This window comes from Habropoda laboriosa, unplaced genomic scaffold (genome assembly GCF_001263275.1).
Source record: "Habropoda laboriosa isolate 0110345459 unplaced genomic scaffold, ASM126327v1 scaffold12, whole genome shotgun sequence".
In the NCBI taxonomy this organism is placed as follows: Eukaryota; Metazoa; Arthropoda; class Insecta; order Hymenoptera; family Apidae; genus Habropoda; species Habropoda laboriosa.
The window spans coordinates 688,417-715,539 of NW_017100132.1; the positions used below are offsets into that span (position 1 = coordinate 688,417).

A 27,123-nucleotide genomic window follows, 5' to 3' on the forward strand; every position below is an offset into this window, starting at 1 on the left:
AAATATATATACATATATATATTTTTTTTTTACATGTGAACTTATTCCGCTTCGTGTTAACGATTTCTTTAGATAGATAACGCGATCGATAAATGCGTAGGACGTTCGGAAAAAGGTTTCACACAGCGTCTATACATTCGATGGTCTCTTTGTATATATACGTAAGTATATATGTGTTCCTCTTGTAGAGTACACATTATCGATGTAAGAAGCCCTATACTGTGTTAATAATAATTGTATACCACGTGCAATCGATTGTTCTCGTGGTCGTTTACCAGAACGATGATGGTCCCTTTTCATCTTCTTTCTTTTTTTTTTGTTATTTATTTGACGTTTTACGTGACTTAGAACGTCCTGATGTACTATTTCCAACTTTTCCCCCTTGATATGTATTTATACCGAACATTTATTCTTAACTTCTGAAACGAGCGTGGCAAGCAGATTTTTATAAAACACTCTATTTCCACGAATTTAATAAACGGATAATGTAATCTTCGTTCCTAAATACATACCGATCGATAATTTCAGCATCGGTGGATGCGGTTCGAAATAATTTAACTCCGTTCACGGACACCCTTACTGTAAATAGAGTAATTTTTAAAACTATACGCCACAGTATCGTAATATTACTGTAGCCTAAAATAATAAAATACGTGAGGAATTATTATTATTACTTTTCTTCACATATGCATATATACCGTATTACTAACGATGATCGACTTATCTTCTGATTTGTAAAGCATTTGAGCCGGCTGCATCGAACTGAGTGGGACTTCAGTGCTTTTATTGTATTTCTTGCGTGTTTTCGAGCTTTATCGTGAGAATATAATCGAATTACTGATGAGCTTCATGCTTCTATGGCGAAAAGGAATTTTGGTACGATTATAGGGCATTTCATAAAGCTACTTGCTTCATCAGACAACCTAACCTATAACGTGAGAACGAAGTCGCGGTATTTGGTAACAATGACGGGAAGCTTAAAAATTGGAACGCACGATGGTGTTTTCCACTGTGACGATGCACTAGCTTGTTCTTTGCTGAAGATGTTACCACAATACAAAGATGCAGATATCGTGAGGTAGGATAGATTTGTGAAGCTTAGTCCCATGTTTGATTTTTAGCGCAAGCATTTGGATCAACTTGTGAAATATTAGTAGTAATCTTGAAGCATCTTCTAAGTTAACAAGGTATGTATTTGCTGAAGTGTTGGTGTAGAATATTAAATATATTTCTAGATCGCGCAATGACTGTATTCTGGATACTTGCGATATTGTGATTGATGTTGGCAGCATATATGATCACTCTAAGCATCGATATGATCATCATATGAGGTACATTTTGAATTTATTCATTTTATTACCAAGTAAATATGCATTGTAATACTTATTTCATTTATAAATTAGAGACTTTAAAGAATCTCTGAGTACGGTAATAAAGAAACCAGATTACACTTGCCAAATAAAGTTAAGCTCAGCAGGTTTAATTTATTGCCACTTTGGTCATGAGATTATTAAACAACTAGTTCCACATATAGATGATAGCACTGTAGAGATACTTTTTAAACATATTTATAACAATTTCATAAAAGAAATTGATGCCATTGACAATGGAGTTTCCATTTGTGCCGAACCTTTGTAAGTGTTCCATATTATTATGTTGTGTTTACAGAACCATTAAGGATAGTTGTTAAGATATTTCATTGTCTTAGGTATTATATCCAGACTGATTTATCTTCACGTGTAAAATATTTAAATCCTGCTTGGAACAGTAAGGACTTGGATCCTAACAAACAATTTTTAAAAGCTGTTGAATTAACTGGTCGTGAATTTATTGAACATGTAAATTCTGCAGCGTATATTTGGTTACCATCTAGAACAATTGTGGAGAATGCTATTGCAAAACGTTTTGAGGTGAATGTAACAAAGATTGTCCTTTACTTATCACTGTCAATTTGTAATTAATAATGAAATTGTGATTGGTACCTAAACAAATCAGTGTACATCTGTAATATTTGCATAGATTTGAATAGAATGATGATTACTGGTTGAATAGAGTACAAGCATTAGAATACATGGCTATTGTTGGTTATGTAAAAATGTATCATGGGCGTTACCTTAGTACAATATTATGCAACAATTGTTTCTTTCTCTATATTTCATTTGTATACATATGATATAGAAAGGAAATTTGTGACATTAAAAGTCATTACTGATACTTTTTTCATTATAAAAACTTGGTAAGATTCTTAAGAAAAACCTATGATAAATATTTGCAGGTTGACCTCAGTGGAGAAATTATAGAACTTGAGCAAAGCATACCGTGGATTGACCATCTTTTTGAGATAGAAAAAGAATTAAATGTACAACCCTTATTGAAGTATGTAATTTTTAAAGGCGATTCATACAGAATCCAAGCTGTTAGAGTAGAACCCGGCAGCTTTGTTTGCAGGTATTTATTCAAGAGGCAACTGAATAATTTCTAGTGCTGTTAACACTTTGACCGCCGCGTCAGCCGACGTTGACCAGCGCATGGCATTCACATGCAATCGCGTGTCAATTATTGACAGTTAATGATAGGATTTTACAATTTTATGTTATACACCATTAGAAGTTAAGTAGTTAAAGAATGTACATATATGACTCACAAAAAATGAAGTAAACTATACGCATGAAGAAATGCGACGCTGTGAGATAGACAACAAATTTCGCTCGACGGTCAACATGTTAATAAATGATGTAATTTTATAGGATGTTTTTGCCAGAAGAATGGGCAGGTTTACATAATGAAACACTAGTAAACGTCTGTGGAATTGAAGGTGCTGTTTTTGTACACATGCAGCGATTTATTGGTGGAAATACGACAAGAATAGGTGCACTAATGATGGCGCGCAAAGCTCTTGAATTGGGAAGAGCTAAGCAGAGCTGTGAAATAGATCCAATTAAATGCAATTCTGTCGTAGTCTAGAATTTCAATTTATTTTTAACAATAAATAAAGTTCAATATGATTCATATTACTTGCATTATTTCACATCACATTTCATTTAGCATATTATTACGTACATTTATAAAACATATTTTACAAAATGTGACCATTTATTGCAAACTTCGAAAATAAAAGAAGGGGGCAAATATTACTCCTTTTGTGTTAAGAAAAAAACATTTATTATTAAATTCTTACACGTCAGATCCGTACAAAGATGGCACATTTTTCCTTTTCTTAGTGACTGGTACAACATTTAACCTCAATTTCATTTTTTACTATTAATGAAAACGTACAAAGCGAAAATAATTAATAATTTTCCCTCGTTCGTTCACTTTGCAATCTCGATAATCTAAGTACCGAACAAAATATTCACAATTTATTTTATTATGTACTGTTGCGTCATTTCTTCTTCTAAATATCTTTGTTAAAGGGAATCAAAGTTTTCCAGCAATTTTCGCTGCTTGATACGCGGCCAAATGAGCTGCTTTTGCTTCTGCGACTTCCGGTGTATCCACCACTCTACCATCGGGGCCAAGAGGGGCTCCATATGCGTGGCCATAGGCATAAGGTATGGACGTGTAGGCCAGAGCACCATATGGATAAAGTCCTATCTTCTTTGCAGCCTCCTTCAATGTATACATTGTCCAAAATAAATGACAATAATATTTTGACAATTAAAAATAGATACAAGTCTAAAAGTAGTAAAAAAAAGAAGTAATATCTCTTGAAGTTTAATAAACCCTACCTAACATCCTTGGATGCAAAAATTCTCAATAAATAATCTATTTCCTAAACTCTGTAACCTGTTCAGCGATAAATGACACTCTCATACCTAACAATCCACCGATACCTCCAAATCGTCAGGAAAAAGTTATAACCTAAACCCTCGTAAATCCCTAAAAATCTCCCGTAAACCAAATTTCAAGTTCATCAAACGAATCGCACCACAGAAATTGCTTAAAAATTTTTAGAAGTTTTTTCTAATCGACGAATTCTTATCAATTCGAACTTCTTTTCCTAAGTAAGAAAGATAAACAAAAAAAAACACCTAACCTCAATAAAAGACTCTCCCTGACAGATTGTAAAGCGTTTAACTGTTGCATTGTCAGGCCTTCAGAGCCTAATTGCTCGCAATTACCAGCACGTGAGCGGTGAGATGAGCAGCCTTCGCTTCCGCGACTTCAGGCGTGTCGACGACGCGGCCGTCGGCGCCGATGGGCGCGCCAGCGGCAGGTGTGTACACACGGATCAGAGTGGGCAGTTGAGCGTAACCGAGTGTGTTCCTGGCCGCCTCGTACGCCTGGGTCGCGAGGTGCGCCATTTTTGCCCTTGCAACCTCTGGCGTGTCCAACACTCTGCCATCGTAGGCCAAGGGTACACCAAGATGGCCGTAAGGCACCACTGGACCCAGATATCCTGGCTCAGCGATGGCCAGACTGCAAATTGAGACGAGGATGATCTGTAATTTCGAAGAGAATTTGGATTTTTTTAAAGAGAACTTGAAGCGTTTAAACAGTAGGGTAGTCTGTTGAGAGTTTTAAGGGAAATAGAGAATTTTTTGTCGTGGTCTTGTAGACTTTAAGACGAGAGTAAGGAAATTAGAGCTTGGTGAAAGAGTATGAACAGAGGAAAGAGTTATTTATACTCTGGGATGTGTTGAGTGTCGCAAAAATATATTTACTATTAATGTATAATAAGCATGGAAGGTGTTGAAGTTGCAGTTTTTAGTAGCTTGAAGCATAAGGAAGGTAATTGGATTATAAGTTGCTGAAACGAGTATACGTTGGGCAGAGAAAAGAATTTTGAAATTAGAGAAAAATGGTTTGGAATTTAACTATAATTGTATCAGAAATTGCGGTTCCATCTTTGATGGAAGAATATAGTGCCGAGTAGAAGGAATTTTTTAATGGTCGGTTTGATTCAGTGAGTGTGGAGGTGTGGACACTTATGCAACGAGGCTTCTGAAGAAATGTGGGATGTTAGTGTGTCAATGACAAGGGAAACTTGGTTAAACATTAATAGCAACACATGTAGATTTTTTTCTTTCATTCTTTTCAACGAACGATTTCTGATTTCCTAATGTACATTTAACGTGCCTAACATTTCAGCGAAGAATCGACATAATTGTTAGTTTAAACATTATTATTAATATTCTGGATGTTACAATTACAATTTCGTAAATTCGTTCGGAGTATGCGTAGAGTCTGTCGGTAGAAAAAAAAAGTTGGTATAAGTTGTAAAAATATTTATTTCACATAGATTGATAAAAAAAAAAAAAAATGATAATTCCGTAAACCAAAATAGATTTTATTCAGTTTCACTATCTGTATTATAATTCAAAACAATCGTCCTTCTCTTTTTAATTGGCTCAAAGTCACTATGCTCATCGTTTGAAATATTTCGAATTTCTACTTCATTTTCATCGGTAATTTTTATGTTTCTGCGTGATTTTTCCTCAATCTTATCTTTTGCTAATTTTTCATCAATTTCCTGATATTCGCTGCAACATTATTTTAAATCTTGTTGACATTTTCAAGCTGTTTCCTGACCGCGTAAATTGATACCGTGCAGACGGAGGGGATAATTTACCATAAATAAAAAAAAAAAGACCCGTATGAAAAGTACCGCGTAAATTGAAGGACTGGTGTAATTATGTCGATACAGTTCGATATACCAATTTATTACTCAGAAATAATGATAATTTATAGGGTAGGTATAATTGTCCTGTAAAGTGCGTAACTTCAAGTCTTCCTTTTTCACTTGGAATATTAATCCCAAGATTGTTGATTCTTCTTCAACAATTGCCACAATTGTGACCACGAAAATTCAGAATTTAAAAATATTGGCCAATTTTTCTTAGTTTTCGAAGACACTTTCCAGAGGTTTTCTAGTAGTAGCTTCATCGAAATTTTCTACCGCCATTTTCACGTTTCGACTAATTAGAATTACTCCAAAAATTATTTCTGTCTTAAAAAATTCCAAATTTTCACTTCCTCTCTTTCAAGATAACCGAGAATTTAGGTTTCGATCATTTCTCCTATTGTCGTCGCAAGTGTTCCGCGCAACTTCCACGAGGTAAATTTATACAAAAATCTTAAAAAAAAAATAAAAATCCCCGAATTCCAAAACTAAAGAAAGAAAATAACAATTGGAGCATTTTGAAAAAAAAAAGAAGAAAAAATAGAGAATCACATTCCGGGAACGAGACGAAAAGTTGCTCAATTCCGAAAATAATACGAGAACATCGAGCAAATAAAAAAAGCGTAAAAAGAAAAAAACACTTCGGTACTTGAAACATAGAACCAAATTTGTCGAGTGAAAGAAAAATAAGAGAGAAAAATTTCAGTTGTCGAAAAGTGTAAACCAAAATCTGGGAAGAAAAATTGCAATGAGAGTGGAAAACTATCGAAACAGTACGACCAGATAAGTCACCAAACTTCGTAATAATCAGAACTCAATCCTCGTCTGTTTAACACAATCTCAGCCCAATCTTCTTTTCACTGTCTCTCAAACCCCGTACCTCGGGCACATCCCTCAGAAATCATCTTTTCACCATCGAAACTACCACCGCACAAAATCGAACATCCTCGACACTCATACTTACTATCGTTTTCATGGTTAAAACACGTTGAAAAAGCGCTGCTGGCTGATTCGATGAAATTTTCCAACCAGTATTCGCCCTAAAGTATCAACGTTGATGTGCTGCCCCGTCGAGCCACGCTGCCCCCTTTTATATATGGTGAATCTGGTAGGGAGTCGTCGACCCGTAGGAGGGGACCACACCCTGGAAGCAACTGGTACACCTAAAGTGGTGACATTGACATTACTCTCGTCTCTGCTCGTCTTTCAAAAGGATCTCGAGGTCAGTTGCAACCTGTGCCTTCCTCCTCGCCGTGGCTTCGACAAGCTTGAAATGCAGAAAGAAACAGTCGATGCAGCTTCCTTTCTCGTCGCTGATTTTCCTACGGATGCTACACTCTGTCCAATTTAAGAATAACCTCGCTTCGCGCATGGGACGTGCCCAAGGCAGGGCTAGAACGTCCAAACCCCCCACTTAACCGCCTACGTTTTTCTCCGTCTTACTCTCTGCTACGCTCTCTGTCTAACTGCGGGGAACTGCGCAGAACGGACGAAAATCGGTCCCAGAGCGAGGTTATTCTTAAATTGGACGGAGTATACAACTGGACACGCAACATGTACACTACTGTTTAGAAGTATCGACAGGTATAACGCTCGAACGGGGTATTTGTTTCGACGCGAGTAGCTTTCACGTCGCTGTAGATTTTCTATTTTGTCGCTGAAATATTCTGGACACTTTGTTCTTCGAGAAATCAGGGCTATCTCTGTTACGGTCGCGATTCCTGGAATTTCCACTTTGGTCGTTCTGCTCATCCCTTCCAGAAGAAGAATTCGTTTCGTTAGATATTAGATTAGATTTATTAATTAATTTAGATTAGTTTTGCAGAATATAACGACTAATAACTTCGTTGAATGTGGGGTTTGAGAGAAACTTTCGTTTCAATTGGAAATTTCGTTTCAACGAAGAGATTGAGTTAGGTATTCAGGTGGCTGCTATAGCACTTGGTGGAGAAATCGAATTTTCATGATTTCTCTTACTTATGACCAGGAGTGTACTTATAATTATGGTATACCTGCAGAGAGTGTTACTTCGATTTATCAGTTTGTTGCTTTATGACGTGAATAAAGGAGGATTTTATTATAGCATTTGTTGAGGTACTCTCGGGTTAAGTGCATGCGACTGTTAACAAGGTTATAAAGCAACCTGGTTGATGGGTTAATTCAACAGACTTTATAGGTATATGAGAGATGGCCACTTGCTCACCAAGGTGATGCAGCTGGCATAATTCGCTGAAAAATTTGGCCAATTTGCACCGCTGGGACCTTCATCCAACCGTAATAGTCTATATTAAATTATATCAACAAGTGCCGAAATCTCTGCAATGTCGAGTAAATTTTAAACTTCGACCGAATTCAACAAACTAACGTGTCGTTCGAAACTGTCGCCTCCTCTTCACAAATTCGTTTCAAAATACATCCGTGCATTGTTTCGAACAAAGTCACACGTGAATGAAGAGAACCACCATTCGACGTGTCAAGTTGTAAAATCGGTTACAATCAATGATCGTGCATTTAGCAGCTCGGTCGCGTGTCCTTTATAGATTATAATAATAGCAATGATAAGTGTGATCGGTCGAAAGTACACGCGAAGAAGAAGAGAGAGAACGACGAATTATCGGTGATAACGGAGGAGACTGTTAACCGAGCTAATTTCTCAATTATTCCGAGAATCGAGAGTACGACCTCGAGCCGAAAGTGGCGGACCCAGGGAAGGAACAGGGACGAAACGCAATTAAACGGCAGAGAGGAGAAAAAAGGAGGAGGAGAGAACGTTGGTACATCGATCGGGACGAAGGACGTCCCGTGTCCTCGGAATAATCAATCGCTCGTGATTTACTGAAACGAATCCCTTTTTTACCCCGTGGTTTCACAGAAAAAGTAGCTCGATCGAGCGGCGAAGATTCGTTAGGTTACGACGATCTCCTCTATTTTGATTAGCGGCGGCCTCGAGTGCCTCACAAGTAGGCTCGAAATTTTACCGATTGGACTCTATTTCGTATTTCGGAAAGTAGAAACCGGTAAGTTAAATCCTAAATATTAGGTCATTCCATAAGTTCGTGCCGAAAGCGAAAAATATTTTAATGAAAATCCAAGGAAATTCTGTAGCGGCGACACAATGGTCTTGCTAAAAAAAAAAAAATAAGAAAAAGTTGTGGAATGGGAGGGCGCTTACGTTTTTCCTATCAAATTTAAAGATCCGTTGGAGATGTTGATCGAAATTATAAAATTCGACACGAACTTACTAATAGATAAATTAAATCCTCGAACTGCAGGACCGATTGATGTCTCCGAACTTAAGGTCGTACGTTGTCCTCTGCTTTTGATTTCTGCAGAATAAAAGAATGACAATTTCATTCACAGGTGAAAAGAAAAATCTGCAAATGTTAATTACTATTCGGAATGTTCGAAGTTTTCCCTTGTGTCTGAATAGCCATTAACGCTAGAACTATCGATCGGGTCGAAATGATCCATTAGCATTTTTCGAAAAAACGCGAATGTTCGATACGGGTAAGTATTATCGTTTGTAACATTCCGAATTTATTTTCTACGTGTGTGCTTCTATTTGTGTCGATATGAATCGAATTTTCCAATCACGGTTTACTTGCACAAAAATCCACTTGTGGAAAGTCGTTAATTGGTCATTTTGACTCGGCAGTTTCACGTGTTTAATGAGATTCGTAGTGTATTTTTCGTTGCACATATCGCGCACATCTTCATTTTCTAACTCAGTGTAATACATACCGTCCAAGAATTATTTAAAAAGAGAAGGAATTGAACCTGCAGGAAACTGATTCAACGTTTACCCTTAGAATTATTTACATTATATTCTCCACAGTTATAAAATTGTTCTGAATTATATAGAATTTTGCTTGACAAGAAACGTCGAATTTTTCAGCATCTCTAGTTTCCTTAAATTTTGAGTTACGTAAAATTTACACGATCGTAGAATTTTTTTGCATTTGCACCAATTTTTCTTCGATTAAAAGTCCACGTAAAATATGCGTTGTTGTTACATAAAATGATCCACGGTTACATAAAACTTCCCACGTAATAGGTACGAATCGAAAGACCCCGCCTTTCTGTAAAAAAAAAATTAGGCAACATATAGGACACGAGACAAACGAAATCGGCAAAGAACCTGTCTGCATTAAAGTCCGCCGTGTCAAAAAAGGTGATTGCGTGATTCGACGTGAAATTCGACGACAAACAATACCATTTTGCATAATAGAGATCTCTCTGGCGTCATGCACGTTCGCCTTCGACCACGCATGTAGGTTCTTTTCTCGTTTATATTTTTCCAACATTTCGAGCTCGAGTTACAAAATTCTTCGATTTCAAGTTTGCCTCGTTATTGAGACATTCCACGGCGAATCACGCGGAGAAACCTTGCACCTTATCGTTTATGTCCTTATTTTCAGGTATTCGAGAGGCTAATTAGAGATCTAAATTGAAATTCTTCGAAATTTTTGCAACAAGCGTTGAAGCAGTAATATGTGATTTTCCTTTCTTTTTTTATTTAAATTCAACTTTCGTCGATTTCTGCAGTTAATTATAATAAGAGGAATTTTTTAATATGTCTATCTTTGTAGAATGAATAATGTCTTTTTTGGAATGGAGAAATGGCAACAGTCCAAAGATTTTCAAAAAAAATTATTGTACTTCGTTAATTCACCCAAATTTCCAATTTCCACCATTAAACTAATATTGCAAATTTTCAAATATTGAAAATCCTCAGAAAATTGGTCAGAAATACTCTAATCCTCGACCAATGTCTCTTCTTCCTCGCAATAAACCTTGAGAGCGTCAGAAAAATGTCCAAAAATCACTAATCAACATTCCAAATTTCCCAGCAAAGGTCACAATTCTCCAAAGATATTTAAAAAATCATTCTATTTCGTTAATTCACCCAAATTTCCAATTTCCACCATTAAACTAATATTGCAAATTTCCAAATATTTAAATTCCCCCAAAATTGGTCAGAAATACTCTAATCCTCGACCAATGTCTCCTCTTCGTCGTAAGGAGGCTCTCGAGCGTCTGAAAAATGGCCGGAAAATCGCGTCGATGGCGAATCGTGTCTCGTGGGCGTCGCGATAATCCTCTGAAAGCTCTTTCCACGAGATTCCAGGCGATCTCGTCACACTGCATTGTCTTTAACAGCGGTTAACTTAAGGGCTATGCTAAACGATCCTCACGATGCCATTAATTGGCACGCCGTGATCGTTGCGTAGGCGGTGGCGCCGTGATCCATGCAAAGGAAGGGTAAACGTAGCAACGAGACACGTTGTGCAAATGTGACACTGCCATTTATAAGTATTATGACATCTATTACATCCGTACAAGAAAGTATTATACCATTTAAATGACATTTCTTCGTCAAAGTTAGTATCACACGAGCCACTCTGAAGCCAAAATGATTAACTCGACTTTTTGAAATTCTTACAATTTTAGTATCAAAGCACATGCTTGCTGCTTAACTCTTCACAAATAAAAGAAATTTAATAAACCCAATTTGACGGAGTTAGCCACTTTGGCTTCTGAGTGGCTCGTATATTAGTAAAAATATACAGAGTGTTCACGTTATTATTTTCTATCGTTTTTCTAGTAAATAATAGATTTGTGGGAAAAATGAAAGAGGACAAAGTTTCAGAACGTTTTATACGCAATACGATAGTTTGAGTAGATTTTTCAAATTTCCAATGGTTTTCGCTTAATGGCGATATACTCGAGATTCCAGACTGATCTCAATAATTTTGTAACAACTGTTCAGATTTGCTTCACATTCGATACTTATCAACGAGAGTGCACGAGTGATCGTCCTGATTTTTTCAACCGGTCCAAATTAGTTTAAACCCCTTAAACAGCGAAGAGACATTTTTCAATCGAATTATTAGGACTCCAAGGAACGCAACTTCCTCCCTCCTGATCCAGGATCATTCTCGAACGCTATGGGACGATTAGGCGTGTCACTAACCCGGTACACATTGGCCTGGACGAGGCCAGGGACGGTTGTCGACAGGGAATGCTTGTTGCGTGTGTCGAGCATCGACATTCACTTGATTATTTACGCTGTTGTGCACCAATGGCGGATGTCACGAAGGAAGGGTAAGACTTCTTTTCGACCGGAATTTAGACAGGATGAAAAAAAAATCGCAAAAAATGTTACACTTCCTTGTCGGTGTTGACGAGGAATTAATCTCGCCTGAGGATATCAAGGTGTCGATAAGAAAGGATATTTATGAATAATGATAGTATGCATTATGCATTCAAGGTGTTAGGAAATGGTGTCTCAGGAATTCACTCGTGAAAGAAAATTCTTTTATCTTGTTTACTTATTTGTTGAATATTCTTGAAGTTGTTAACTCGACGAAATTTTGTGAAAAGGAATAAACATAGACATCTCTTAATTTTGTATGTATTATACAAAAAGAAGGCTTCACAAATTTTAATTGAACGTTTCTCTAGATTCTAGATCTTCAAAGTGCAAAAGAAAATTTTGTGAGAAAAAATAAACACAGATATTTTTAATTTTGAAATTTGCATCTATAAGATGTATTATACAAAAGAGAGATCTCATAAATTTTATACTTCTCTAGATTCTACATCTTCAAAGTGCAAAACAAACGAAAACATACTATTATCTATTTATTTACGCTTATTAGTGTTAGTACTACATTACATTACAAAATATTGGAAAAAGGATAATAAAGAAAACAGCAGACAATGATTCAAGAGTGCAACGATCAGTGTTAAATAAGTAATTTTATTATTACACTTAATAATAAAACGTTTCATTGGTTGATAAATGAATTACAATAGAATCGAGTGGTTAGATTAACTTTGCTGTATTGATCCGTGGTCCATAAGCTTGTCATCCTATTCATGGAATATAGTAATACCGCGATTAGTGTGATTGATAGCTCTACAGAGCCACTGTGTTAATCCACATTAAGTGGGGAATGGTGCTGCTGACAGAATAATCTCGTCAGAGCTGGATTTTAGCTTAATCTCACGGAGGATCTTGATCTGCAAATACAACAAAGGTAGTTTGTATCGTATAATAATTCTAGTTTACTGAAAATTCCTTTGGAGGATTGTCAGCAGCTGTGCTACATTATTACTTCAAGCATTACAAAACGTTTAGTACCTTGAATACAGTTGAAGTATAAATTAACAGATTCTACACTCTAGAGTAGAAAATGAAATAGAAATTCTACAGTTTTTATTTTACGCTATTTCAAAATATTCTGCTTTACATCAGTTAATATATTCCACATTAAATACCTTATCATCACTATTGCTAACTATTTTCCACTTGTAAGTAGTTTTGAAAAAATTGTTTAGCTCATCTGTTATCGACGAACAAGTTTTTATACTCTAGAGCAGGAGATAAAATTGTAATATTAAGTATGTTATTTGAAATATTCTCCCCTATATCGGTTAATATATTCTACTATCGCTTCAAGCTAATTGAACGCTTCATTGTCACAATCTACTTTTCACTTTCCACTAAGCAGTTTTGAAAAAAATTTTCAACTTATCTAACGATGCCAAAAAGAGAAAATTGTAGAAACTGTGTTTACTGAAATAAAAATTCTTGTCTAAAATTAGTCAGAAAGCGATTATAATCTGTGGTGCACAATAATGTTCGGAAGTAGACTTTCTGGTAAGCGAGAAAGAATACTTTTGTAAGAGTACTCAGTGCTTAAATAAAATAGGCGAAAGGGTAGATTAAAATTGCAGGAATTTAATACTTCCGACACTTTGTTCTACGATAAAATATTTTAACGTAGCCTTTTTTGCTTCGTTCTAAAATTCTGCCGGAATCATATATGTACAGGTCACAAAACGATTCGGACACTATTTAGAACATTGTAACTTTTTAAAAATTTGACCTAACGATTTGACGTTTTTTGAGAAGTTAGGAGGACTAGTTTACTGCATGACGTGTGCAAAACATTTGGAAAAAATTGCAATTTGTGGGAATTGCGAGGAAAATAGCGGAGTTCGCTTTTTACAACTTTTTTATCTGAGCTCGTAATGAAAATTTAAGAAATACGTTTTGCAGATCTATGTGAATTATACACACGCTGAAAATTTCATCGAAATCGGTTGACGGAGAACCAAGCAACGGCCACCGAAAGATGTAAGAATCTTCAGATTTATTAGTGAAATTTCACAATTTTGAACCGTTTGTAGCTCATAGCAACATCAACCGATTTCGATGAAATTCTCAGCATGTGTATAATTGACATAGATCTACAAAACGTATTTTTTAAATTTTCATTGCGAGCTCGGATAAAAGAGTTGTAAAAATTCCCACAAATTGCAATTTTTTCCAAATTCTTGGTACACGTCGTCCCTTCTAACTTCTCAAAAAACCTCAAAACGTTAGGTCAAGTTTTTAAAAAGTTACAATGTTCTGAATAGTGTCCGAATCGTTTTGTGACCGACTGTACATACATATATGTAAATATTTAAAAAAATTAAATTAAAAAAAGAAAGATATATATATACTTTTTTTTTAAATTTATTTTATTAGCAATCAGAATACATTTCTACGAGCCAATTTGCTGACTTGGGTACTATTCTCAGCAGCTCTTACAGCGTGATGAGAACTCGTCCATTGACAGGTCCTTAATTAAGTCTGCTGGCCATAATTATAAATATAATGTAGAAGTATTTCCCCTGCGACACAAAACGTGTTAATAAAGTCTGCACAAAATTCGTCAAGCATTTGTAGAGCTAGCAAATTCATTCATTATTCTCATTCGATTCGCGTTGCAATTTTGTTATTGACATTGGTGTTAAACCATTAAATGTTGCATTAATCACGGCTGTATTCGAGTAATCGGAATCTCGATTACCCAAGCATGGTGTCGTTCGCTGGAAATTCTTTCGTCATGGTTCCTCGAATTCTTTCATCTCCTGCCAATCGTGCGTGAAATGCTCGGTTTACATAGAACGTCGACATCAATTATTACCCAACAACGACATTTCTCCGACAGTTTCAGCAAACGATTACCAATGTTTTGCCACAATTTCATTTTTTTAAAAAACCCAGTAGGTGTGTTTTTTTCATTTTTCATCGACACTTCTTCACGTTTCGAAGGCTTTAAATATCGCGATTCGGTATTTATCGTTATGTAATTACAGGAGACACGATGTTCGAAAGTTATGGAAGTTATTGTAAAATGGAGAAAGTGTTGGAAAATATTTTTCGTATTATCGTTCAAGTTTCAAATGCTTTGAGAATATCAAGTTAAGTGTTTATCGTTGTGCAACAACAGGCGGCACTTCGTTTGAAGTTTTCGGAATTATTATATTAGGTTGTCCGGAAAGTTCGTTCCGTAATTTCAGAAAAAATTCAAACTGACGTATCTCTATTTCTAATTCAGATAGCGACAAAAACCAAAAGGTATTTTACTCGTTATGTGAAGATAAATCCGATGTACCCCTAAAATTTCTCCTAAAGCGAACTATATTTTCTGCGGTAGAGCGTTGCCACGAAAAATTCAACAACCTCGCTCCAATGCAGAGAACACAGTTAGACTTATGTCCATCCCTGTTCATCTTACAAAGAATTTGAGCAGTGCGTTGGATTCACCTTTAACTGTCGAGGAAAGTACCGTTTAACTTTTGTTACTATGTCAATTAGAAACAGAGATACGATGGTTTAAATTACGGAAAGAACTTTCCGGACAACCTAATAGATTGGGGAAAATTATTCTTCACATTATTATTGGACAAAGTGACAGAATTTTATTTTTTATTGTAAGAACAACAAAAATGATATCTTTATAACGTTTAAAGTTGAAAATTATATCTTGTATAAAAATGATGCCTTTGAGCCAGCGCATAAGTGATTCGCAGCGTCAATGACATCTTAATTTGTAACATTGAACATCTTTCAGGCGTCTTTTGGACACCTTCAAGCTTCTCTACTCGACATCTTCAAGACGTTCGCAAGAACTTCTGTGTTCCATCGTTGTATAATCAATAAGAAAACAGAACAAGCAGAAAATGATAATGATTGTTTAATAACAGCGTACAATGTATCATAGTACGAAAAAAAGAAATTCTGTTTATCCATATCGAAGTTTAATTGCCCGCCTACGAGCCATACCTTGCAGCTTACGCCATTTTCATCGGTATCGCCCAGCGGCAGGGCTCGAATAATCGCCTGGAAAATGATCCCGTCGTAATGAACTTGTCCCAATTAGGCTGTGGACGCTCGTTAGAAATGATTGTTCGCCAGGCTGGGTGTCATTGTTCCGCGGTTGCGTTTCGCAAAATGTAATTGCTCGGAGGCTTATTAAGAACTCGGGCGTAGCGATACGTGACGGAATCTCGCGGAATTTGCATCGAACCTCGTGTTCCAATGAATCCTTATACTTATCGTCGATAGTAAAACCTAAGCAGAATCGCAGATCTGAGGAAATTTCGTTCGGTGAAAGCTAGCTGGAATGATCCAATAGTTTTTTCTTTTTTTTTGTTTTGTTAAAGAGTAGGAGGATTTTGGTACGGAAATTAGAGAAAAATTATATTTACGAAATTAAGAAACGCGGGATTGATTAATTAACGAAGTCGATGAAAATTCGTTAAGATTTATTGCACAAAGGGTAAAATAAATGTTCTAGGGGTTAATGGTAAATTTTAAAACAGGTAAATATTAAAATTAAAAATGTTTTGTCGTTATCATATTTTACTTGGAATAAAAGAATCGTTTATTCATTTTTATTTATTTAATTTTACAATCTTCTGCATTTAACTTTAGTTCTTCCAATAGTTTCACCAGAAGGGAAGATGGTCCTATTGTTATTTCATTATTACGACGATCAACCTTGCTTATGAATACTTTTCTTGCAGTGTATTCACCATGAAACAATTACCATATAATATAATGTACCGTCAATCGTGCGAAAACTTTGCTGCACCGTGAAAATGCAAACTTATGTACCGTGTTATACGAATCTCTGCTGTACTATAGTCTCAGAAATCAAGGAAATCTCTTGTTCTTCAACTTGGAAAGCTTAACAGAAACCTAATTCAACCCTTTCGCTACGACACGCTTGTGACAAAAATTGTGCTGTTAGAAACACTGGTACAAGAATGAAGATACATACGATTGAAAATGAATTGTTTCACGATAGTCAAACGTCTGGTGTATTCTGACGTTGCCTGACTTTTAGTCGACAGCCGATTTTATCTATAAAATGAAAAAATATGTATTGGATGGACGTACTTAAACGCTCTTCGTGTACGAGTGATAATTTTTACTAGGTGTAGAAATAAATTTCCGCTTCATTTAAAAAGAATGAAAATAGATCAATCATCGAAATAATTTCTACCTGTAGTTTGATGACCTTATGCTACTTTTCTGGCAGATTGCGATAGAAACTTGGTGGCTTTGAATCAATTATGCGAATCCAATCGAGAAGAATTTATTTCTGTATCTAATATATTAGATCTATCGGAAAGTTCTGTCCGATAATGTCATCTCAAGATCCAAAGATGAGTCATTCTACAGAAATAGGATCCACAAATTACCGTCACGCTGGGAATAGGTCAGTAACGGTGGAAATTATATTGTCCGGTAAATATTTTATAAATGTATTATTTTTCTTTTAATTCAAAAACGGAGAGAACTTTCCGGTAGGCCTAATATACAGTCGGTCACAAAACGATTCGGACGCTATTTAGAACACTGTAACTTTTTCAAAATTTGACCTAACGATTTGAAGTCTTTTGAGAAGTTAGAAGGGATGACGTGTGCAAAAAATTTGGAAAAAATTGCAATTTGTGGGAATTGCGAAGAAAATAGCGGAGCTCGCAATGAAAATTTAAAAAATACATTTTGTAGATCTACGTGAATTATACACATGCTGAGAATTTCATCGAAATCGGTTAATGTTGCTATGTGCTACAAACGGTTCAAAATTGTGAAAATTGAATTATTTCACGACTTTCGGCCTATAACTGTAATAAATCTGAAGATTCTTACATCTTTCGGTGCCTTCTCAAAAACTTCAAATCGTTAGGTCAAATTTTGAAAAAGTTGCAATGTTCTAAATAGTGTCCGAATCATTTTGTGACCGACTGTATGTATATATATATATACATTAGGCCTGTGAAAATCACTTGATTCAGTTTTTCAATAAAAAACCACAGAAGTTCTATAGTGACGGGATTATGGTTTTACCAGAAAAATGGCAAAAGTTTGTCAATCAGAACGGCACGAATGTATTTGGTTTAATAAGATTCATTGGAAATGATATAAAAATTTTTCGACCATCCAATATATATACACCCTTCGTAGCGAAAGGGTTAATCCGAGAAACTACCCTCTTGTCGACGGACATCTCTGTGACAATGATTCTCGCCAGAACTTTGACGCAACACCTAACAGCTCATTTCACCTATTGCTCGCTTCTGGTTTCTTCTCGCGATCTCGATATCGTTTCCCCCGGCCGATCGACTCTCTTTTCCCGCGTTGCCAAACAGAAATGCCTCTCCCCACCCCTTATTATGTGAAAATCAAGCGGAACAACGCGTGTGTATGCGTGCGCGAATATTTCACATACACATTGCCCTGTCCACTTGTTTAGCGGCTCTAAGTGGGCGCCCGTATTGTTCCACGACTATATAAGGTGTACCACGGCCCGTTCCACCGTCAGAAAAGCATCAGGTCGTCGATCATGGCTAACATGAGGCTCCTCGTGAGTAACGACCATCTAGATTCCACGTTTCACGCGGTTTCACGTGATTGATAATTCTACCACTGCTAACCTTTTGTTTCCAATCGATTAACGGGGTTTCGTTTCTTTGCTGCTTGATATTGGGTGTCGGGGTTGCTTTACGTGGGGTGAAGATTTGGTATTTTACGGGTTAGCTGAGTTACATAGCTGGTAAATATTTCTTTTTATTCCAAGATGTGGTAAATTTTTGGAAAAAATTATGTGCTTTTGAGATAAGGATTTCTCCGTTTTGGAAACTTTTTAAGTGAAGTTACTTATTGAAACGAAGGATATCGCGAATAAGTAGGGAAATATTTATGAGCAAAAGTGTACGTTGTTTTGGATATTTAGTGTTTCGTTTTGGAAAGTGGAGAAAAATTCGTGGAGGAATTGGTTGGTGCTTGGTTATGGGTGCTTCTGATTGGAAATATTGGTTTAACTTTAACAGTATGGAGTTTGTTTGAACTAATTTGCAGATTGTTTTTGCATATTTTTCTGATTAAGCTTGTTTTCATTGTAATAAGTTTTGTGTTAGTTGTGAGTAGTCTGGTAGTTTTGGTTCTTCAGCTATTCACAAAGTATATTGTTGCACGAAAACTATTTTGAATTAGTCTCAAATTAATTTCAATTCGTTACATTCATTTTTGTATTGTCTATTTTATTCTTCATAAAAGTTTCTCAGTCTACTTTTCAATCTTATTAATCTTCAATATTTCTGTCGAATTTTTTTCAAATGTTTCAAACACTCAAACACAATTAATTTCTATTAACTCATTCTCAAATTGTCCAAGTATGAACTCCTTAGTTTTATTCAATTGCTATCATTTTTGCAAAGCAAATTCAGCTTTTACTAAATTTAGTAATCATTTCCAACATTTTTCTTGTTTCCACCATTTATCAAAATTCCCTTTCAGCTCGTTAATTTTAATACATTTTTAACACATCCTCCTTTCAAGTTTGTCTTTCCATCTCGTTTTAATTTATCAACTCACTCCTCCTTACTCTTCTTCCAAAATTCCCTCAAAATTGACCTCCAAATAAATTAATATACCTTAAACATCGTCTACCCCTCACTTCACACTTTCTTCTACTCTACATACTCTTATCACTCCTCTTACAATAACCGTCACTCTACAAAATACCTCCGAATACATTTAAAATTCCTCAAACATCCTCCATTCTTCACTTCACACGTTTCTCCACACATCACTCCTTCTACATCCTACACCAGAAAATTTCTTCCAGAATACAACCTCACTCTCATTCCCACCCGAAACCTACTCTACAAAATTTCTACCACAATTCAACCTCTTTCTCACTCCAGTCCTCTCTGTGTCCTGTCACGTCCTCTATCAATCCTACACCACAAAGTTCCCTCCACAATTCAACCTCTTTCTCGTTCCAGCTTCCTCTCTCGTGTCTCGTCCTCTCAGCATCCGCTGGCTACGCTCCGTACGCAGCCTATGGAGCAGCCTACCACGGTCCTCCGGCTCCCCTGGCCCACGACGGAAGGGTACTCGACACACCGGAAGTGGCTCACGCGAAAGCAGCTCACCTGGCTGCACACGCAGCCGAAACAGCCAAGACGTCTTCGTTAGGCTATGCGGACTACTCTGACGGGAAGTACAGCGACTACGGCGGAGCTTACGTCCCCGCTGCACAGAACATTTATCACGGACCTCCGGCACCCTTGGCTCACGATGGAAGAGTGATCGACACACCGGAAGTGGCTCACGCGAAGGCTGCCCACTTGGCTGCACACGCTGAACAGATCTCGAAGATCTCTCACGTTTCTTACGCCGATCCGTACGCACAGGCACAATGGTGAACGAGCTGAATATACGGCGCCATTGACGACAGAATTCTTTTTTGGAAATTTTCATGGTGTATCGAATACTGTGTAACGCTTAGATTTGAATATATTATAGAAATACATGGGAGGGAAAGAATTTATTTTTCTTCTGTGTGTTTCTTTTTCTCTCGTAGGCCTTGTTGATGTTCTTGTTTCCGGTGTCAGATTCTGTTTTGTGTATAACGGAAAGATCGGAGATATACGGTAGATAATATGTAGCACTGCGGATTGTAAGGATGTGATTGTTAATTCTGGTTTGATATTTTATTAAAGTGGTTGCAAGTATTTACTGAACATTTTTCGTTCTCATTTCTGTCTACGTTCCTTCCTGTAGAATTACACTTTTGTTTTTTAGTTGGCTTTGTAGTCGATTTTAGATTGATATTGTTTTCGTGGAATGTTACATGCAGTTGCAGAAAGGGTTTGAAAAATCGATTTAATTCCTGCGTTGGATAAACGGTGAAACTGCGTGAACTTTGTTTTCTTACTTTCTACAATATTAAAGATTGATATGTATTTTGAAATGGTTGCAGATGTTATCTGTAATTTGGTAAAAAAAATTGGGAAATTCACTTGGAAAGTGTAGCTTCAAGTAAATAGTGAAAAATTTGTATTACATTTTTTGTTAACTACTTTTACTTGTATTTACTTACAGACTGTGTACATTAATATCGACGTTTTCTCTTTAAACAGCAAGATATGTGTATATAATATCTGCATTGTATAATTTAAAAAACAAGGAAGATCCATTTCTCTACGTGAGATTATGAAATAAAGTAAAAAATATTCAATATTACACTCTCATGTTTCACTGTTACAAAATGAATTTAGCATCAGTGTGTGTAAATACGTGGAATACGTTAGAGCCTCTATTCAAAATTTATAAATCAATTTTTATTCAAATTGAAAAATATTCATGAATGTACGTAGGTACAAATGAAATGTAGATATAAGAATTTTGAGCAGTTATTGGTAAAAGCTCTTAAAAATCATTATTATTGTTGTAGAAAAGAAATGAATGTAAAAATAAGAATTTTCTACATTTCATTTGTACACACAATCGTGTGTATGCACCATCTTCCTGAACAACAATCGCACGATAGCTAAGTGCAACAAAGTCTTGTAAGGAATGCGAGATTTCAGCGGGGAAGTGGTGGCCTGGACTTTGTCACCCAGGGTCACCCAAGGGTGCCATAAACTGAGCCCTTTACCCGGAAAATCGAACGAGGAGGCTGTAACGGATTTTCGGGGCAACGCAGGATAGGACACTCTCATTATAGCCACCGGACACCCGAGTACCTTAGCCACCGATTATATTCATTAAATAATACATTTTGGTTGATAGCCTATACTGTGTTCGTATTTTGAAGCTGTGCTAACAGTCTCCTCGTTTCTTGCTACTCTTCGGAATTGTACTTCGTGGTACGCACTTGAAACGTTCTGGTTCGTAACCCTTCAATTATTTATCCAAACTATCTATAAAGAAGCAATCGTTCAATTGTCGTATCGATAAAAAAGAGAAACCTTTCGCATGAGCTGATTGTTTCTCGAAAAATTGTATCTCTCTTTCAATGCCGTTTCGTTTCAATAAAATCGAGATGTAAAGTTACAGTTAAGAGCCGCGGAGTCACACGCGTAGCACACGCTCGTAGCATGCGATACATAGTCATTCAGATCTCCGTCCCGACCACGTTTGTTCCCTTCGTTATCGAAGCGTTGGCGACAAGCTCGCGGGTTCCGTTCAGGTCAGCACGCGAACAATGCGCGACGTGGTCTTTGAACCGGTACAACTGTCGCAACTGTTCGTTACTCGAAAGAAAATAAGGAGAGGGGAAAAAAAAGAAGCGAATGCACCACTTGTGTCACGCGGCTCCGGCAGAGGTGGGTGAACACGGAATTGCGACGCTCGATGGAATTCGTTTCGTCCACTTGCTGTGGGCACCGGTGAAATATCACTCGCGGAGGATATAGAGAGAGTGAAATGCTTGTGAAACACGTTGTCGCCAGGCGTGTTACGTATGCAAAGAACGGAGCCATTTTTTTTTTCTAGCGTCTTATGGTCATTCTTTGGTGATTCAGAAGAATTTTATCACAAAACTGATGTCAACGATGTTAACAACATTGTGGTTGTCGAAGGTTATCAAATTTTCAGTTTGATAACCTGCTTTTTGACATTTTGGAAGTAATGCCGATGATTGGTATTAGTAACGAGGCTTCAGAAAATTGAGAAGAATTTTGTTGGTTTTATTATCTAAGGAAAAGATTTTTCGTGGTTGTCAAATGTTACTAATTATTACTGACTTGCTTCTGACATTGTGGAATTAATAGTATGTTGCTTAGCGAAGAAAATAATTTTTATGGTTATCAAAGGTTATTATATGAAATAACACAATCTTTGAGCCATACATACACAGATAATAAAATATTGTAATATACACAGGTATAACATCCATTCAATCACTCAGAGCAATCAGCATTCTTCGCTTCCTCGTTCTACATTTCTTAACTCGTTCCAAAACCATTTCAATTACTATACTCGTACTTCAATTCGAAAATTCTCATTCAGAAATTCAAACCTCCATAGGGACACTTTCGTGCAGATTCGTTAGACTTCCTACGCAGGCGTCGTTGAATCAAATATTGCACATAGGTGCAAAATAATTCACCTTTTGCACTCGTACAATCATCTGAATTGTAAATTCCAACCAATCAGCATTCCTCACTTCCTCATTCTAAACCGTTCCATTTACTATCCCTGCAACGTCAATTCGAAAATTTTTAGTCACAAATTCAAGACTTCGCAGGGACACGCTCTCGAGCAGATATTCGGTGCACCTTCCTATGCGGGCGTCGAAGTCTCCGGTTAAATACCGAGAACGTCGTGACTGCATCCGCGATGACGTGCGTGTGTCCACGTCCCGTGCATAGCGCAAGGCAAGTTTTATTCCTGACGAGGTTACGGGACAGCACACGGTGTCATTGTTAATGGCTGGTAAATGTTACGGGGCAGGGCAGGCAGCCTTTAAAGCAGAGCATTTTCCTGGGTGTGGTTGTACCCCGTTGTCGCGAGCGTAGTGGGGCACGACAACCATGCGACGACGCCCTGTACCCCTATAAATTGGACGATCCACGATAGTGGAAGTCATAATGCGGATCCAAAGCTCTGTCGATAGTCGCTGGATCGACCTGCGCTGAGCTTCCAGACGACATGATTCGGTATATTGTGAGTATGCCGTAGTTTTCTCTTTATTTTTTGTGTTTCTATACGGTTACTTGGAGTAAATGTGAAAGAATATTGGAACACTATACAAGTTTGCCTTTCTAGATATATATCGATTATATTATAAAAAGATTGGGCTCGTGCCTTTTCGTTAGGGAACGTCGTTTATCGTACTTTAGAATTACGTGTTGTTAGTTTGATGCATTTTCGAATAGAAATTATGTTCAAATATTCGGACACTTGGGGAAAATGAATATTTTGAAACTTTCATATTATTCGTATTTCTAATATTTTAAATTCGTAATACCTTCAATATGATGAGTATTTTTGCCTGTGCCGTGTTTGATGGTTGTTTTGTTAAATTGTTTTAGAGTAATTGTTTCAGTATTAAAAAATTTTGCTGTGAATTCATGTAAAATCACTTCTGCACTGATTTGATCCACAAAGTGAAACGATGAGTGTAAATTACATAATTCGTGGATAAAATCAGCGCACAGGTCATTTTCCATTAACTAACAAAGTGATTTGCTTCTCTCTTGAAAAATGAAATTTTTCCAAAGTTTCGCTTTACCACTAAAGCAACCACGTTGAATTTTTCAACGCCTTCATGTGACAAAATAGGCCTCCATTCTTTCGTTAAAAATTCATCTAATTCTTGAATTCTAGAGGCGAAACGAAAATACATAATTTAATTTCTACCTTCAGACTCTTGTTTCCATCATTTTGAACGTGGCTTACTGTGCGCCACAGTGGTATGGGGGTGGTCACCCAGGAGCTTATGGCGGCCATGCAGCGCCAGCTCCATTAGGACCGGACGGTAGAGTCGTGGATACGCCTGAAGTTGCCCAACTGAAGGCAGCCCATTTGGCTGCTCTGGCTGACGCCAATGCGAGGGCACCCAAGGGTCTGGGTCCTGCTGGTCCTTATCCCGGTCCTGCTGGTTCCTACGCGCCTGGAAACTATGCTGCGCATTACAGGTTTCGCATGTTGTCTCATACTGAAAGAATTTCTGTGTACAGTCAGGCAGAAAATGAGGAAGTTCATTTATAAAATTAGATGCAATTTTTTATCAATATTTAGAGTCAATAGTAATTTATTCTTCGAAGCATGTCTGGTACTGAAATATATAGCCGGAAAGAAAGTGGGAAAATTGAATGGAATTTTTTAATCAATTCTTAGAATTAATAGCAATTCATTCTTTATCCAAAGAATAATTTTTTGATAGAACAAATTTTCTTTAATATTTTTTGCAGACCAGAAAGTAAGAATTTTTAATTATTCTTTGAATCACATTTGAATTTCTTCCTTCTTACAAATTTTTTTTCATATTTCAATTCATTCCATTCTACAATTTCTCAGCATCGCAATTATTTTCAATTTATTCAATTTCACAATTTCTCCGAAATTTTCCTCCTAGCAACTTTTTACACTTCCACATTTTATTACATAGCCTGACTTGAGATAATAATTGATTCAGAATATCCTCCGCATCCTACATTCCAATTATTTATCCTTTCTGCCATAAATTACCCACGTATCTACATATATCTACAAAAATCTGTATTATACAAGCCAACAGCCATAAAAATTTTTCCATTCATTTCACCTAAACTCCATTACATTTATTCTATTTTTCAGTGGACCACCAGCTCCTCTGGGTCCAGACGGCCGAGTAGTGGACACACCGGAAGTGCAGCAAGCTAAAGCAGTGCACTTTTCCCTCTACAACACCGAGGCTCAGCGAGCTCCAGCTGGACCAGCTGGTCCAGCACCTCCGAATCCCTCATGGAACAATCCCTCAGGTGGCTACAATCCTCCTTGGAATTCTGGAAACAATTGGAATCACTATTAAACCAGGCGTTGATCGTCTTCGAGAAAAAAAAAATACGACAAAGCTGACAGAAGATAATTCGTCCACTGTGATCGACGATTTGAAAGGATTTCTAGAAAAATATGTCCTCTTACATCGTCGTGTTCCATCTACCTCCGTTACGAATTTTTTCTCAGAACTCTTCTGCTAAAACGCTTTCCCTTTTTTTTTAAATCTTTAAGCTTCTCTTCTCTATCTCTGTGATTTCTCAATTTCATCTACCTCTCGTTCAGTCTACACTTTCTTCTCTGGTCCATGTATCGTAGAAAAACGCTCGTTGTGAACTTCAGGTTAGTTCCTAGCTTCTCTTTTTTCTACCTACCTCGACAATTGTCTCGACGACATCTTGAAATAAAATTGAACACGTCATTGACGATTCTTTTCAGAAATAGGAATATTGCGATTATTTGAAGATTATCGATAGAAATTATAATTGAAAAATGAATTTGTCAAACAACTTCGGAACACTTCTGTCGAATAACTTCCTCGATTTGATTGTAGAATTTGAAGAAATTCTGTTTTTTTTTTTTTCTTTAGAATAAATTGGAATTAATTTCGACTGATGTTTCATGTTGAAATAGAAATTGAAAGGAAAAATTTGAATAGATCGAAGTTAGCAAAATGGCGTGTCGCGATATGCGTCGAAAGTGAAACAAAGACGGATGTTTGTCGCCGCATGGAAATGAGGTAACGGTGATCTGTACCGTTACAGATATTATCCAGTGAAAAAATCTTCTTGTCACATTCCTGTTCAAGGTGATCTCTTCATCGCTTTCGCGTTCGTTTAGTCAAGGAAAGTCTGCGTTTGCGTGGGAATTAACCTTTGTATACGTGAATAATTCATAGGCAATATTCAATGTTACCTTTATAAATTATTATGCGTGTACATAATGGATGCAATTAAACGTCTCCCCTGGAACAATTTCGAAGAGCTACTTTCTTCCTTCACTGGAAAACCGGCGTCGAAAATTCATTCTGAAAAGTTTGGTAAATAATCGTAAATAAAATCAAGTATCAATGTTAACATTTTTAGATAATGCATTTTGTGCATTTATCGAGTACCGAATGTCACTATAAGGAATATAAGAAAATAATATTCCCGATATTATCCAATTTTGACAATTTCATTTCAAACTGACGTCTCAATTTGAACGATATAAAATAAAATGTTGTACAAAAAATATAAATACCACAGGATACTGTATATCATAATACGCTATATGTACTATAATCCATAGTATAATGCTACACCAAAATCAGAAAATAAAATAAAAATTATCAATACGATACTCTCTATAATTATTATATTCCAATTAAAACTAAAGCACTAATTGAAATATCGATTAAAACACCACAAAAAAAAATTCTTCTCCCTTTGAGAAGAAAAATGTCAAACGAATACAACGATAATTTATTCTACGAATAGTTTGCAAAATCGTGGAACTGCGTTAAGGGGTTAATGGATCGCCTAAGAGTTGCGCGCCACTGGCCTAATCGACTCTATAATCAGGCAACGGGCACGTGTGGTCGGCAAACATGCCCGTGACACGGATCAGATCGATTCGTGCTCGCCTCGGAAAACACGGCAGTGAAAACGAGTTAGAGTTTCAGCGAGTATGTGCAAATCTGATTGCACGTTGAAATCCAACACGTGTTCATGGGCGTGAAAATGGCATCGATTAGTTTATTCAGGAGTTTGGGGTCTAGTGCGAGTGAACTGCAAGCAGGATACTGTGAGTCAGTATCTTTCGATAAGCAATTTGAAACTTCCGGTTTGTACAATTGTTGTAGTTGAAATTCTTAATGTTTACTATTTTTCGT

At 36.7% G+C, this 27,123-nt stretch overlaps 3 protein-coding genes across 3 annotated transcripts; 2 read left to right on the plus strand and 1 right to left on the minus strand.

Moving 5' to 3' along the window:
- Nucleotides 1-733: 733 nt before the first annotated feature.
- On the plus strand, nucleotides 734-2,964 carry LOC108574786 (UPF0160 protein MYG1, mitochondrial). The gene is made up of 6 exons (XM_017937462.1): nucleotides 734-1,078; nucleotides 1,236-1,331; nucleotides 1,404-1,634; nucleotides 1,709-1,910; nucleotides 2,276-2,448; nucleotides 2,748-2,964. Exons 1-6 carry the CDS (start codon nucleotides 858-860, stop codon nucleotides 2,962-2,964), a joined length of 1,140 nt encoding a protein of 379 aa, XP_017792951.1. The 5' UTR covers nucleotides 734-857.
- Nucleotides 2,965-3,329: 365 nt separating this feature from the next.
- LOC108575258 (cuticle protein 18.7-like) lies at nucleotides 3,330-6,599 on the minus strand. Its single transcript, XM_017938043.1, has 3 exons — nucleotides 6,588-6,599; nucleotides 4,122-4,442; nucleotides 3,330-3,609 (listed from the first exon to the last, which is right to left on the minus strand). The coding sequence occupies exons 1-3, from the start codon at nucleotides 6,597-6,599 to the stop codon at nucleotides 3,418-3,420; spliced, it is 525 nt and encodes a 174-aa protein (XP_017793532.1). The 3' UTR covers nucleotides 3,330-3,417.
- Nucleotides 6,600-18,330: 11,731 nt separating this feature from the next.
- Nucleotides 18,331-25,284, plus strand: LOC108574883 (pupal cuticle protein-like). The gene is made up of 4 exons (XM_017937574.1): nucleotides 18,331-18,342; nucleotides 19,766-20,176; nucleotides 24,138-24,409; nucleotides 25,071-25,284. The coding sequence occupies exons 1-4, from the start codon at nucleotides 18,331-18,333 to the stop codon at nucleotides 25,282-25,284; spliced, it is 909 nt and encodes a 302-aa protein (XP_017793063.1).
- The last annotated feature ends 1,839 nt before the right edge of the window (nucleotides 25,285-27,123 follow it).

Coding starts and splice junctions, on each gene's coding strand:
- LOC108574786 (XM_017937462.1), top strand. CDS start 858: ATGGCGAAAAGGAATTTTGGTACGATTATAGGGCATTTCATAAAGCTA. Junction 1,079..1,235: donor AAAGATGCAGATATCGTGAG/GTAGGATAGATT, acceptor ATATATTTCTAG/ATCGCGCAATGACTGTATTC. Junction 1,635..1,708: donor TCCATTTGTGCCGAACCTTT/GTAAGTGTTCCA, acceptor TCATTGTCTTAG/GTATTATATCCAGACTGATT.
- LOC108575258 (XM_017938043.1), bottom strand. Junction 3,610..4,121: donor ATCTCACCGCTCACGTGCTG/GTAATTGCGAGC, acceptor TATACATTGAAG/GAGGCTGCAAAGAAGATAGG.
- LOC108574883 (XM_017937574.1), top strand. Junction 20,177..24,137: donor ACGCCGATCCGTACGCACAG/GCACAATGGTGA, acceptor TTCTACCTTCAG/ACTCTTGTTTCCATCATTTT. Junction 24,410..25,070: donor AACTATGCTGCGCATTACAG/GTTTCGCATGTT, acceptor TCTATTTTTCAG/TGGACCACCAGCTCCTCTGG.